Raw genomic sequence first — 13,513 nt, 5'->3', positions numbered from 1 at the left:
AATAAAGCACCAAGTTAATTAAATAAAATAGTCTTCTGGGTAAACTTAAGATACTAGGGGTTGGGCAGAGAATCAATATACTCTGCCATTTGAACATTAACTATGTGCTCTGAAATTTTATGCTACCTTAGCAAAGATGCTTGCAGTGTTGGAGTCTTGGGTGCACAGATACCCCCAGAGCAGGAATCTGCGAAGCATCCTGGGCAGGATTTGTTTATCAAGTTAGAGAAAAAACAGCAAACAAAAAAAACTTGGGTCTGTTTGGCTTCTGTGACTTCATTCCTACGGACAAATTGGAAATCCTTTCTTCTGGACTAGGACTGACCACAGTCAAATGGGTGTTCTCCCAGTTGTCTGAACTGTTCCAGTGTTGCCAGAGAAGGGGCATGTGTCACAAACTCGCCATGTTAGGGTTTATCAGTGATGCTGAAGAGTCATAGGAGCCCTACAAAAGACATTTGAAGAACTACCTTTAAAATGGGTAGGCCACTCAAGAGCGTGTGGAGTTCTGGTGCATTGCATGTTTCAGCCCAAAGCATGACTGTCCTTCAGCCTTTTCCATCCCCAGGCTCTGTCCCCACAGACACAGCTGGGAGAGAGGATTCTAGGTGAGAGGGTGGCCTCTGAGCACTATGGAAACCCAGCCCTGGTAGAGATGCACTCACGAGTCTCAGACTCACATCACCACTGTGCCCTGAGGAGCAAACTCTGCACTGGAGCTATTGCTATTTCTATAACATGCAGATGGCCTTTGAAGGAAGCAGGTTCCCTCAGGTACTGTTGCAATCTGCAGCTTCCACTTCATCCTACCTTTTATCTACGTTTTAAAGGTTCGGTACAATAAAGTAAAAATGTGGTTTTTAATCCTGTGGCTTTAATGAATGCCTCATTCTAATAACCAAAGAAGATGCTTGAAAGGCCAAGAAAATATTAATTCATTTTTAATAGTTTATTCAGTCAGTTTAGAACCTGTTCCGTGTAAATATACTTCCATCTCTTTAGCCAGGGGCACCATGACACTGCTAAAAGCACTGGTATTTCTGGTCCAGAGGCAGTGGTTGTGTGCCAGAGCCCTCAGGTCCTGCATTTTCCTTCTTCACTCATGGGCACGGGGCTCCTTCCCCTTGGGGTTTAAAGGAGCTGAGTTACAACTGAGGGAATTAGAACATGTTCATTTGGGCCTTCTCTCCTCTTTAAAATCTCCCATGTGTGGGCTGGACTCCGGTCCTTGCTGAGGCTGCTGAGCATCCCCTGAGCAGAACCAGGGCTCAGGAGCTGCTGGAAGTTTTCAGTGAGGTGATTATTTGCTGACTTCTGTGTCACAGACACTGTCTGCCATAGGAAGTGACAAAATCAGAATGTGAATCCACAGGGAGGTAGCCTATGGAATAATGCACAGAATTTAATAAAATAATCAGTAGTAGTCCCTCTGGACTATTGCAGGCAGAGGACATTGACATTGTCCTATGATACGTGATTTTGACCTGGTTAAAAATGCTTCTAATTACCAAGTACTAGGGAAAAGCTGAAAGAATAATCTCCTTTGTCTTAGAGTGAATTGTCTTCCAGTTTAGCTGAAAATACTTGGTTTAGATTCTATTTTCCTAATTCTGTAGAACCTTCTGAAGAAGACAAACATATGGTGTGCTTAATACTTCCAAATGCAATTTATCCATGAAGAAATAAATGTAGGCTCTTATTTAATATAACTAATCAAAGCACATAGGCCACACCTGACAGTTGAAAATATTTAATATGTATAAAACTACTTCTGTTCCATTATTGTCTTTGGTAAAGTGTTGGTAAAGCATTCCAAACCTAACATTTAGTGTTTGTTTTGCCTTTTTTCCTTCACATCCTTCTATGATTCAGAAAGACTGAACAAAGAGCACAAGCTAGAAAGAGCATTGGAACCATATGTGTTATAGTTGTATATAATCTATATCATAATTGTATAAACTTAACAGGGTGGGATAGGTTTAGTTAGAAAATCACTTTCTGCGTTAGCCACAGTTCCCTGGTATTTAGAGTTGTCTTTCCACAAATTTAATGTTCAAAGAAAGGAAGAGTGATTGCATCTGAGCTGGGATAATAAAAGGTTCCACGGTGAATTCCTTTCTGGAAGCAAACAGGAATCTTTGTGCATGGAACTGGGATGCAGATACTCGTGGATATTTTTTGACTGACTCTTAGTTTCTGTCTCTTGATTGTTGGTTTTCTGCATGACATCTGGAAGTAATGATGTGAATAATACCAGGATGTAAACCTTCCAAGTCTTATAATGAAGTTAAATTTCCTTTTCTGATAAGACTATTTTTGTCGTATGACACATGACACCCCTTTAGCTATTTTTTTTTTTTCAAAAGCTTGCTAAGGAGGTGTCATAAATTGAAAAAAATTTTGGGGTAATAAGTCAAGTTTTACTGTTGGGCATATTTTCTCCTGGAGACTCACATAACTTTAGTGAACTTTTGAGAAAGTCATCATCATTCCCAGCAGTGATGAAATCAAATCACGCTGGAATTTGATGTTCTTTGATTTGGGAGTGCCTCAACAATGAAACAGCAAAGTGTGGACACACTGAGTCTGTTGTGCAGGAGCCACTCTTCCCTCCTCCCTGGTCAGCTCTTTTACATTTAATTCAATTTTGTGAGCTGACATTGTCAATCTGAAATTCAGCAAGATGCTTGACAGGGAGTCGGAGGAAAGCCGAATTCATTTCTGGAAGTGGCTTTATGCAAATGAACTGGTGTGGGTCTCTGGAAGGAGGCATCTGCTGATGAATCAGATTTAATAAAATATTGTTCCTTCATCAGCTTCAGGAATAAGGCTCAAAAAACACCACAAGCACCTTTGAGAGTTGCTGTAAACCATCCACACACCCCCAAGTCTCCCCATGAGTATTTTTGGGTTTTTGAGGATAAAAAATGAGTCTGTTTTCAAAGCAGAATCTGTATGATTTTGTTACTCAGTGTTTGGGTGGATTCAAGAAAATTAATTCAGCTTGTAACTTGTTTAGGCCAGACTGGTTTGACAGTGGCAATGAAGTCCTAGGAGCACTGTTAATTCTTGTGAATTGTCTCAATTTTAGCTGAGTTTTCAATAAAGGTTTATGTCCTTGGCAGCTGATTTACTGAAATGTTCAAATAAAACCCTCAGTAAGCTGAGCAGAATGATTGTGAGTTTAACTCTCCTTTGGAAGAATTCACCATTTTATGTACACTTCAGCTGAAAGCTAATTTTGGTTTAGATTTGTGTCATGTTAGCTTGTTTGTTCTACTAGTGTACTTGAGTTTTATTTTCTCTACTTATAACACCTACATTCTATTTAAAAGCCTTTTCCTAAAGCATGGCATTACTGAGTGATAAACTTCCTGTGCGTGGAGTGGGATTCTCAAAGGTGCTTTACCAACGTGAATAGTCATTGAAAAAGAAGAAATTATATATTTATGTTCAGTGATTCTTTTTTTGCTGTGGATAAAGCAGGAGAATGAGGTTTGTAAGGGTGTCATGCAGCTGTAGTGGTCAGGGTGACCAGCTCTGGAGTCCTTGAAGAGCTGCTGGGTTTGTGGATCCTCCCATGAAACAGAGCTGCTCTCACCTCAACACTTGAATCTTGAGTGAATATCCCCGCTCGAGTGAACCACTTTGTGGTATTACATCTTGGTCTAATAAATCTAGATGTCACATCCACACAGAAAAATGAATTATGGCTACAAACCAGTCTGAATGGATCTTCTTCCATCTGCAGTGTTTCACTGGGACTCTCAGGGCTAAGCGATCCATAGCAGGGAAGACACAAAAAGGTGAAGCTGTGGAAGGAAAAGAGAAGCTAAAATATTACAAAAAGGGAAAAGGTGCATGGAACTCCTCTGTCTTTTGTCTTGGGATTCAGTACCTGTTCCTGCAGTCTACTGAATATCAGTGGAGTGGATATTGCTGGTCCATTATTATAATTTGTTTTTACAGTTTCAATTACAGCTCAAGCACCAGTGTGCCCCTCTTGCACAGGTCCACTTTTTACCACAGAACAGAATAAAGGCCCTCTGATAACTGGGCCTGGGCTATAAACAGAATGTTGTTTTTCTCACTGCACTGCATTCAGATACTTCACAACTCATTTTTACCTCACTGGAATGAATGGAAATTCAAGCTGGTTTTACTATCCACCAATTCTCTATCATTTTTATCACTTTTTATATAGCCACAGGAATGTCTGCAGTGATCATACAAACAAATTGTATAATTGGCCTCTTTCAGGACAACTTGGTAAAAAAATAAAACCTAGATCTTCACATATGTAATTGCTACTTAATCCTAGGAAAAAAATCTTACTTTCTTAGCTAAAGTACAAGATCACAGCCTGAATTAATATTAAATAAATAGTATTGTGAATATTGTTTCCATTCTACAGTGTGATGATTAGGTACACAAAAATATTAACTGGCAGGGTATTTTTTCTTTTAATATATTAGTGAAGGGCAAAAAAATTCCTTAGTATAAAAATATTCATCATTAACAAAGGCAGAATTAAGACAAATCAGTCAAAAGAGAGTCTTGCTCCAGACGTTGATCAGTTAGCCAAAGACTGTGCATGTTTTATTCTTTACCTTCTAAAATAAAAACTCATCATAATTAAAAATATATAACAAATAAACTGCAAATATTTTTTTTGTTTAGTGGTCAGGCAGGGCTGTGGAGGCTCCTGAATCTCTGGGGAGGTCAGAGGAGGGTGATATTGCCTACTGATATCTAGAATTTGAAAATACATAGTATTTCTTTCCAGAACAGCTCAACAGACAAAAGTATAAACCCCAAAACAGATCAACAGTATAGAACCAGTGCTTTTTAAAATTAGCTTAAAACAAAGGTACCTCCATACAGTTTCTATTTTAAATAATAAAAATTTCTATTTTAAAAAGTACTAACATTAATAAGCAGTGAGAGAGCTTTGAATTCACATTGCTTTACCATCAAGAAAATATTGACAAAAATAGAAAATGATGGGGGGAATAATTTCTTTCTTGTGATGTCAGGGCTTCAGTCCCTCCTCTCTGAGGTGTGTGGTGTCCCCACTAAATCAAATTAGTTCCCCTGTGTTCTAATCTCACTTCCAGTGCAGTGGAGGACTTGGATTTGTGTGGGAGCATCCCTGCCCTGGGAGCCTTGGTTTTGTCAGTGATCCAGAGGTTCAGTGGTGCTGGAGAATTCCAGAGGAAAGGTTTTCCTATCAGAACGGGTCTGTGTGGTGTCAGAGCTGTGTCTGGGCTGGCAGAACACTCTCCCCACGTGCAGCAAGGCTCGCTGGATGGATTGCATGAAGAGGAATTCCTGCCTGTGGCACTGACTGGGAAGGGCTTTTCTGTCTCTTCCCACACTGCTGGAGCACCTCGAGTCACACGCTGCCTCTCATTGTGTGCCTTTGTCTCCTCCATCAAAAGGAAGGATTAATTATATTGATACCATTTTCTAAAGCACTTAAACCCTACATTAAATAATGCTAACAAAAACATCTTATTGTCATTTATTAGTCAGGAATCCTATCCTAATTCTGGTGGGCTGCTTCTCTTCAAGAGTTTTCTCTGCGTCCACTGGATGTTACTTTCCAGTTCCTACTCCCTGACATATCCAAAGTTGAGTGTAAATACTCCGAGGAAAGATTTTGCTTTTGTTTGTGTGTTCTAAAAGATAAAACAGATGCTGCTTTCTAAAATGAAAGCTCAAGATGGATGGTTTTAAAATAAGAGTCTCCTAAATGCTGCCTGATCACTATTTGCTCGGCATTTTGGAAATGGCAGGAGGAGGGAGAGCTGTAAAAGTCATAAAGACAAATGTTACCTTTGACTGGACACTGGCACTGATTGGTTTTTACAGTTCATTTAAAATTATATACAAATATTTATAAATCTTCTTAGAGACATTCTGATCAATGTAATTTGTTTCTGGCTTTTTTTGGTTCATTAAGAGACAAATGTCCTGCTGTGTCTCAGTGAAACAAGGTGGGATTTGTTTGGTTTTTTTTTAATTTTGTTTAGTTTTTTTAAGCAGCCAAGAATTTTAAAAACCTCTAATGAAGAAGTAACCACAAGTGAGTAGTCTCTGTTCCTTGAAACATTTAAAAAGACTTCAGCATGTGCTGTGTGATCCCTGTGGTTGTGTCAGGACAGAAGTCATGAAATCACACAAGTCCATGCAGCTTGGATCCCTCGAAGGATCTTTATTAACAGCTGGTTTTTAAATTGTCCTTGGAGAAGGTGGAAGATGATGATAAAATAATCATCTTCTGCTGAGATCTTTTTGCTCTGAGTCCTTAGTGAGCACCCTTCCCGAATCTTTATGCTCTGGCTCTGCTCAGTGTCCTGCTGCAGAAGGTGTGTGTGAGACTGGGTTTAATGAGCCTTGCTTGGGGCTTTGGGCAAGTGCTGAAATCCAGAAGTACAGAGTTACCATCTTGCTGAAACCCAGAAGTACAGAGTTACCATCTTGCTGAAACCCAGAAGTACAGAGGTACCATCTATCACTTCACAGTGCAACTGGAGCAACAGAGAAATCGTGCTGTTTATCTTCTGGAGGCTTAGCAGCAGTGCTTGTGCAGCAGTGTGTGACTGTGTGAAAGCACTGAGGACTGCTTTAATTGGAATTTTTGAGTTAAATTCCCTCCTCAAAACAAACAAAACCAAACTAAACCGGCATTTCCCCTACAGCCTCCCAGAGCACGAATTGAGAGGCAGCTGTATTGTATTTAGAGAAACACAGTCACCTTGTTCAGGGTGCACACCATCTGCAGGACCTGCTCTTGTTCTGCAGAACTCAGATGCTTGTCACCCTCTTTACTTTCCGTGCACCAGTAGGAGGAAGGAATTTTTTTCCTTTCAGAAAATCAGCAGCAATGCCAAATTTCCAGAGAGTAATGCTTTACAACACTGCTGTCGTTAAGCTCTTGCCTTGTAGCCCATCAGCAACAACACTTTTCCATTTTTCCTTCAGCCACAGAGCTACAAGTGCTGCTTTACAGTAAATACCATTTTTTCACTGACCCTTCTGAGAGGGAGAAGCCATTCCTACACTGAGGGCACAGGTGCTGATCTGTGTGTCAGACTTGCCACAGATTGTTCTAGTTACTGTTGGAGGAGCCTGATTTGGGCAAAGCATTTCCCACCTGGAAGATAAAAAATACCTTTAATTTATCTTGCATATTTACAAGGCTCAAAGTTTCTGAATTGTCCTTAACTGTTAACTCAGTTATTTTTTAATCTGTCTATAGAACAGGAAAAACTCTATTATTGAACAGTTTTGGAAATACTAGGACACCATCTCCTAGTTAAGAATAATACTTAGGTGTTGAAAATGCTAAATATTAGTTTTAATTAAAAAAAATTAAAAGCTGCCACATTATTTTGGCAGAGAAGGAAAAATCCTTTTGTTCCTTGCTGTAAATGAAATTCACAATATTCTATGCTGGAATTTTTACACATATAATTGAGAAAACTCCTTTTTCTCCCTACGGATTTCCTTGGTCTTTCTACTTCTTTTCCTGCAGGCTTTTCCTCTAGAGAGCATTGGTCCTCTTGCCCTGTCTCTTCTCTGAGTGTAGGAGTTACCTTCCCTCAACTTTTGTTCTATGAAAAAGCTGCCTTGTATCATTCCTCACTTTATTGACTTGCTTATCATTTATTACATGTTACTTAGAGATATCTATTATCTTTGGATTATACACTCTAATTTTCCCCATCTGTTATTCTTTAACTCCTTAATTGTGTTACTTAATTCAGTAAAACATTGCAGGATAGAGTTTATGTGTAACATGTTGTACAAATTAAAACTAATTCTAATGAGACAAATTGCAGTGACCAGATTGTGTTAAGTATGTGACCTTTAGTGGAGCAATTCAGTCTAGTTTTAGTCCAGTTGTAAAGAAAAGTCAGCTTGAAGAATAGTCACTAAACTTTTAAAAGTGCACAAAAACCTCAGGAATATTTTATTTTATTGAATTTTGATCAGTGCATTGGACTGAAATGTTTTAAACCCAGGAATCCTAATTTGTAAAAGAATGTAAACAAACTATCAACAGGGATGAATTAAATTCCATTATATAAATTCCATTTCTGTCAGCTGCACATTCTGTAGCCAGAGCAAAGCTGGTGGGCACAGTGCTAATTTCTTGGCACTGGTGGCAGCTGGCCCTTTCTTAAAACCAGGAGTCATATCTTTCATTAGTTTCATTTTGCAAAGCAGGTGAACAATATTAACTTTCCAGTATTATTTTGGCAAGAAGAAAGGATAGGAAACAATCTTACTGTGCACTCGAGTCCCATATCCAGTGAAAGGAACCAGAGTTTGTCTTATGGTTTTGTACCAGCTGCTCCAGAGAGCTGTGTGTGAGCTCCCCTGACTATCCCAAGATGCAGTTGTATTGTGGATAAACTGAAAGGCTCCTGAAGAAAGGAATAAGGTTTGTTAGGCTGGGGTTTTCCTCCATTTTAAGTTAAATTTTATGTGTCACTGGTTAACTCTGTGAGTTTGCAGTTTTACTGTGGACTCAACAGTAACATACTGGGAAAGATACAGGTTTGGCTGTGAAGAATTTTCTCTGGGTGAGCTGTTCTTTAAGTCTTTGTATAAAAGTCTTTAGACATTAAAGGCAAGCTGAGTTCTTTATTGGATAACACTGCATGGTGATCTCCCAGCCCATTGGAGTGGGAGAAATAATTAAAGATTAGTGTTCAACCACATTAAATACTTCTTAATTAAGATGTTCTTTCAGGCAGTTGTGTAAAAACAACAAGAACTGTCTTTTTAAATTTTCAAATCTGTGTGTTAAAAAAGGTTTGGAAAATAAATGGTAAATCCTCAAAGGGTGGGGTTATTTTTTGTGTTTGAAAAAGGACAAAAGCTAAGCTTAATGCCATCACTGCTGATTTTTTGGTTTTCATATAAAATAAGTTATTTTCAGTACTTTTGTAACTTAGCAAGTTGTATTTAAGTAGTTGCTTTAATGTTTTAGATCTGTAGTTCAAATGAAGACTCATTCTATGGATGTTAGTAGGGTCTGTGTTCCAATTAAGTGATTTATGTTCTCTTACTGGCAAAATAATAAAACATAAAGTCTTAATGTATTCTATTGCTCTGTTAGATATTTGAATTTCCACTTAGGATGCAGTAGGCAGTGTTAGAGCAGAAAGCTAAAACCAGCACTACGGCAAAGACTGCAGAGGCACTTAGGAAACGTCAGCACTTTTGGATGGGTTTTTTTTTCCCTTTCCAATCCTTTTATCAGTGAGGCACTTGCAATTCACATTTGAAGATCAGAAAAACAATATTAGACTTGCAGAGGGAGTTCATCTGTGTCCAGAGCATTTTAGCTAAATTAAAATAAAAACTGAGAAAGGTATTGCCTTGTGCCAACTCTTGCTGGATTCTGGGTTGGACTAATACGTTCTGTGAGCCACAGCTGCTGGGTTTTGTCAGCTCCTGCCTCTCTCCTCTGTGGAAAGTGGTGGTCTAAGTTCTTTAACATCCCTGTGGCTCCATTCCCCCAGCTCAGAAATGAGGATGCTGTTTTCTCTGGGGGGTGTTTGCTGCTGGATGAGCGTTTTGCTGTTCTCCCCGAGTTCCTCTGTGATCTGCTGCCCGTCCAGGCTGTCCCCATCACTGCACTGCACCAAGCTGGGCCTGGCTGCAGGGCGCTCTGTGCCCTGCTGGAAAGCTGTGCCAGGCAAAACTGCACTGAACTCGCCAGTATTTATCAAAACAAGCAGGATAATTCCATCTAGAAACATTTGCTGAGCTCAATGCATCTCTTTGCTCAGGATGCAGATGAGCGTTGTTTTGGTTGTGTTGGATGGGTGCTTTCTCCACACAGGAACTGTTACAAGGAGGGTGCTGCTGATGGACTGGAACATTCTGGTTTGGCCTCAGGTCAAGTGATTTCAGCTTTCTAATGCTGCCTCTTAGGGTGAGCGTTTTTGGAAGTCTGTTGTTCCCTAAGTCTGGGATTTTTCAGATTTTCCCTTTAGGATACATCATGCTCCCCCCAGGCATTGGACTTGCCTCCCATTACAGAAACAGGGGACTTGAAACTTCTGTCTAAGAGTTAGGAAATCTATTAGTAATCATCACCCTTTTTTTTCCAAATCTGCTGTTTATTTTTCTTGAATACTGCCATATTTTTCTGTTTGCTTTTTTTTGTTTGGGCCTCACATTAATTTATCTGGTTTTCTACAGTTACTATTAATAACTAATATTTGTTTTGCATATCATTGCTGTAAGCTTCCCATTATGCCTGCTATGAGAAGCAGGGAATTAAAAGCTGGAACTTTAAGATAAACTCAGTAGACAAGTTTCTCGTTACAGCCTTCTGCTACCTCAGAGCAAATTTTGTGAAGTGCACAGGCTGAGCCTGGTTGAGATTTGCTTGCTTATAAAAGATGCTTAACAAAACTCTGGCACAATGCCAGGAAGCAGAGAGAAACACTCCTCTTGACCATCTCAAAACAGGATGATTATAATTGTGAGAAGGCAGTTACAGAAAAAGAAACATTGGTGACTTTTCTTCCATGCTGTGCCACTAATGCCATGCAGGCTGTCAGTTCTTCAGCCCTAGAGATTTAGAAAATAAAGAGATTTATGGACTCAGTCCACGGTCTAGGAGATTGAAAGAGGCAGGACTGTTAGCTAGAGGAGAGTGCCTTCCAGAGAATAAAAACAGTTCACTTTACAAGGAGGTTTTCATAGAAAACAGATGAACTTCCTTCAGTCCCCTGGTTTTGCCTGGCTGCAGGTTAAAAGTTGAGCATAAAGACAAAGCAGAGATCAAACATATAAATTAGCCCTTGTAGAACACAGCAATGTTAGGAAATATCGCTTGAAAACCTGATTTACTTTTACACATGATTTGAAATGCACAATAAAATACCAGACAAATGCAACTTGAGATGGTGGATTAAGTGTGGTTTTATTTGTCCACACAATTCCACTATTTCAAGCCCTTTTTGTTCTGCTTTGCTTGTGTCTTCCTTTCAGATCTTACTGATTTTTGCCCTGCTAAGCCATTTTGTCACACTTTTACCACAGCTGTGCTGTGCCTCACTGTCACACCACAGTGACAGCTTAAGACTTCCTCTTTCTGGGTCTGAAATACCCTTTACTTTGTCTCTTCTCTGTCCAGGCTGCCTGATCATTTGTCTGGGTTGAAGGTCTGTCTTTAAAGAACTAATATTTTGTTGCTGGCAAAATAAAGGGAAGGTGAAGGAGGGGTCAGAGTGTGGATCAGTGTTAAACAAATTGTGAAGGTCACAAAGAATTTTAATCTGACTTGAAAAAGAGACTTGTATCCAGCAGCACATTTTTGTTTGCGATAGTCTGAATGGACAATTGTGGCTACTTTGAGAATTTGGTGTAGACTGCATGACTGGTATAAATTGAATTAGTCTCGTGACAAGGACATAGTCCCCTTTTTTTCTTATCTGCCTGATGGAAAGCAGAAGAAAGCCCTGTGTGACACATCTTGACCCGCAATGTCAATGTGGGCTTTTGTGACAGCCTCGGATTTCTGGCCTCTCATTTGATAAAACCAATTTGGTGGAGGCTAGAAAGGAGCTTGCTGAACACTAAATGTACTTACAGAAAAGAATGAGTGTCTGGGGGGGAGTAGAGAGGGCTGCCAGCCCCTCCTAATCATCATTAGAGAGGCAGAGTTTCTTTCTGAAAATGGGGCAGAGCCTTGGGGACACTCTCACCCCAAACAATGCACTGTGCAGTTCTCTGCAGGATCACCTTTATTTGTCCTTTTGGCATCACTGAGCCTTCCCTTTCATCCATTTACTTATTTCTTACATTTTTCTTTCCCACTCCTCTGCCTTTCTTTCTTATTCTTCCATTCCTGTCTTGCCCCACCCTTTGTCTCCTAAACCAGACTGAAACCTCTCTCCCTTCTCTGTGCTGATGGGGCACCAGGAGGAAAATCAGGGTAAATGCTGTTTTTCCTTAGCATGAAAACATCCCAGCTTTCTGATTTCATGTCCATTTCCCACCCATTGCTGATGCTCTCCTTCCTGCCTCCACTGCACTGGCAGAGGTCTGTGAACCTGGGATTATTTATAGTTCATCAAGGGAAAAAGCACCTGAATGCAAGCTGGGTAAGAGGAAAATGAAATCTGCACTCACAGTGCAGATCAAACCATTTTTTTAATGTGCTTTAAGTACTAGAAAGGCTTTTTGGAATTGCTGTTGGTTGTTTAGCTTTCTTGTTTGTTTTTAAACATGGTTAAAAATTCAGTTTTTCCCATTGATACATAATGCAGTAGGATTTTAATGCAGTAGATTAGGATCTTTTCAGTGTAAATTAAAAAATCTCACAAGAGAATGATAGTCATGTTTTTCCTGAGTATTAATTTCAAATAAGAAGTTGTCATCTGAGCAGGGGTAGCCAAGTATTTTTGCAGTCAGTAAACAAATAGAAGCATGCTGAGAAAATTACATTTACACTACAGGGTTGTGATTCCAGGGCATGAGATTTGGCTGCAGGTACTTTGACAGTCAATCATGGCACTGTGCCAGCATCATGATCACATTTGAGTGATGTTTGCTCGAAGCTCTGTCATTTGTATCAGGAATTCTCCTGGTTTGGTTGGGGAGTCATTTCAGCTCATTCCACAGACCTCTAGAGGAGAGAAACAAAATTGAAAACACCGTGTGGTGTAACAAATCCAGCAACATCTACTTTTCCAAGCACGTGGAGGTTCCATTAGCTCATGCAGATTTGAGAAATGTGTTCTCTTTGTTAACACAATGTATTTTTTTTTTTTTTCTGTTCTCTTATTCAGAGACCTGAGCGAAAACCAGATAAAAGGAATCCCTAGAAAGGCCTTTCGAGGAATCATTGATGTGAAGAACTTGTAAGTGACAACTTCATTAATATTTGTGGTGAAAACCTTTCTCCTCATGTTCCATCTGGCTGTTACTACCAGTTTGAGTGCCTTGTGCTCAGCTCTGTGCAGCACCAAAGGGACCCTGCAGGTTTTTGCCAGGGACTCACAGGCTACTTTGGTCCTGTGAACACACCCAGGGAGGTTTTGAGCTGAGGAAAAAGAACATACTCAAAGGCTTCACCCCTTCCTGCAGCACTGTCCTGGAGCAAGATGTGCATAGGAAAGAATTACTGCTAGAGTTTGGGGATGGAATTGAAATGTTTTGCTTTGTTTAAGTTTTCTATCCCATCACTTCTGTCAAAAGTAAATATGACAAACTCAGGCACAGTGGTTGAGCACAAATACCAGAAAATGAAAAAATATAATGGGAACAGTTAACTCTGCAAGCTTTGACAGCTTCTATTTAAAATCAGAATAATTTATACAACCCTTTTAGGAGAGAAAACAGGGCTTTGGTTTTTGTGCTAATGAAGCCAGTCTGTCTTAGCCTTTTGCTGTAAAGTAGTCTGAAATACGTGTAAAGAGTTGGAGCTCTGTATTTGCAGAGCTGTTGGAGGCTCTTACACATTATATGACAGACACCC

The 13,513-nt window shown here is 39.7% G+C and overlaps 1 protein-coding gene across 9 annotated transcripts in view; it reads left to right on the top strand.

Annotated features, from left to right (window-relative positions):
• The window catches only part of SLIT3 (slit guidance ligand 3), a 468,187-nt gene that overhangs the window by 226,517 nt on the left and 228,157 nt on the right, over positions 1-13,513 (top strand). For all 9 annotated transcript variants that reach the window (XM_086851329.1, XM_086851327.1, XM_086851328.1 and 6 more), the window contains one exon: positions 12,825-12,896. In XM_086851329.1, the coding sequence (XP_086707455.1) occupies positions 12,825-12,896 (72 nt within the window). The remainder of the gene's footprint in view (positions 1-12,824; positions 12,897-13,513) is intronic.

The sequence above is a fragment of the Cyanistes caeruleus genome, chromosome 15, assembly GCF_971803275.1.
Source record: "Cyanistes caeruleus chromosome 15, bCyaCae1.hap1.1, whole genome shotgun sequence".
NCBI classification, from domain to species: Eukaryota; Metazoa; Chordata; class Aves; order Passeriformes; family Paridae; genus Cyanistes; species Cyanistes caeruleus.
The sequence above is the reverse complement of the archived record's forward strand: the minus strand, read 5'-3'. Positions and strand labels throughout refer to the sequence as shown.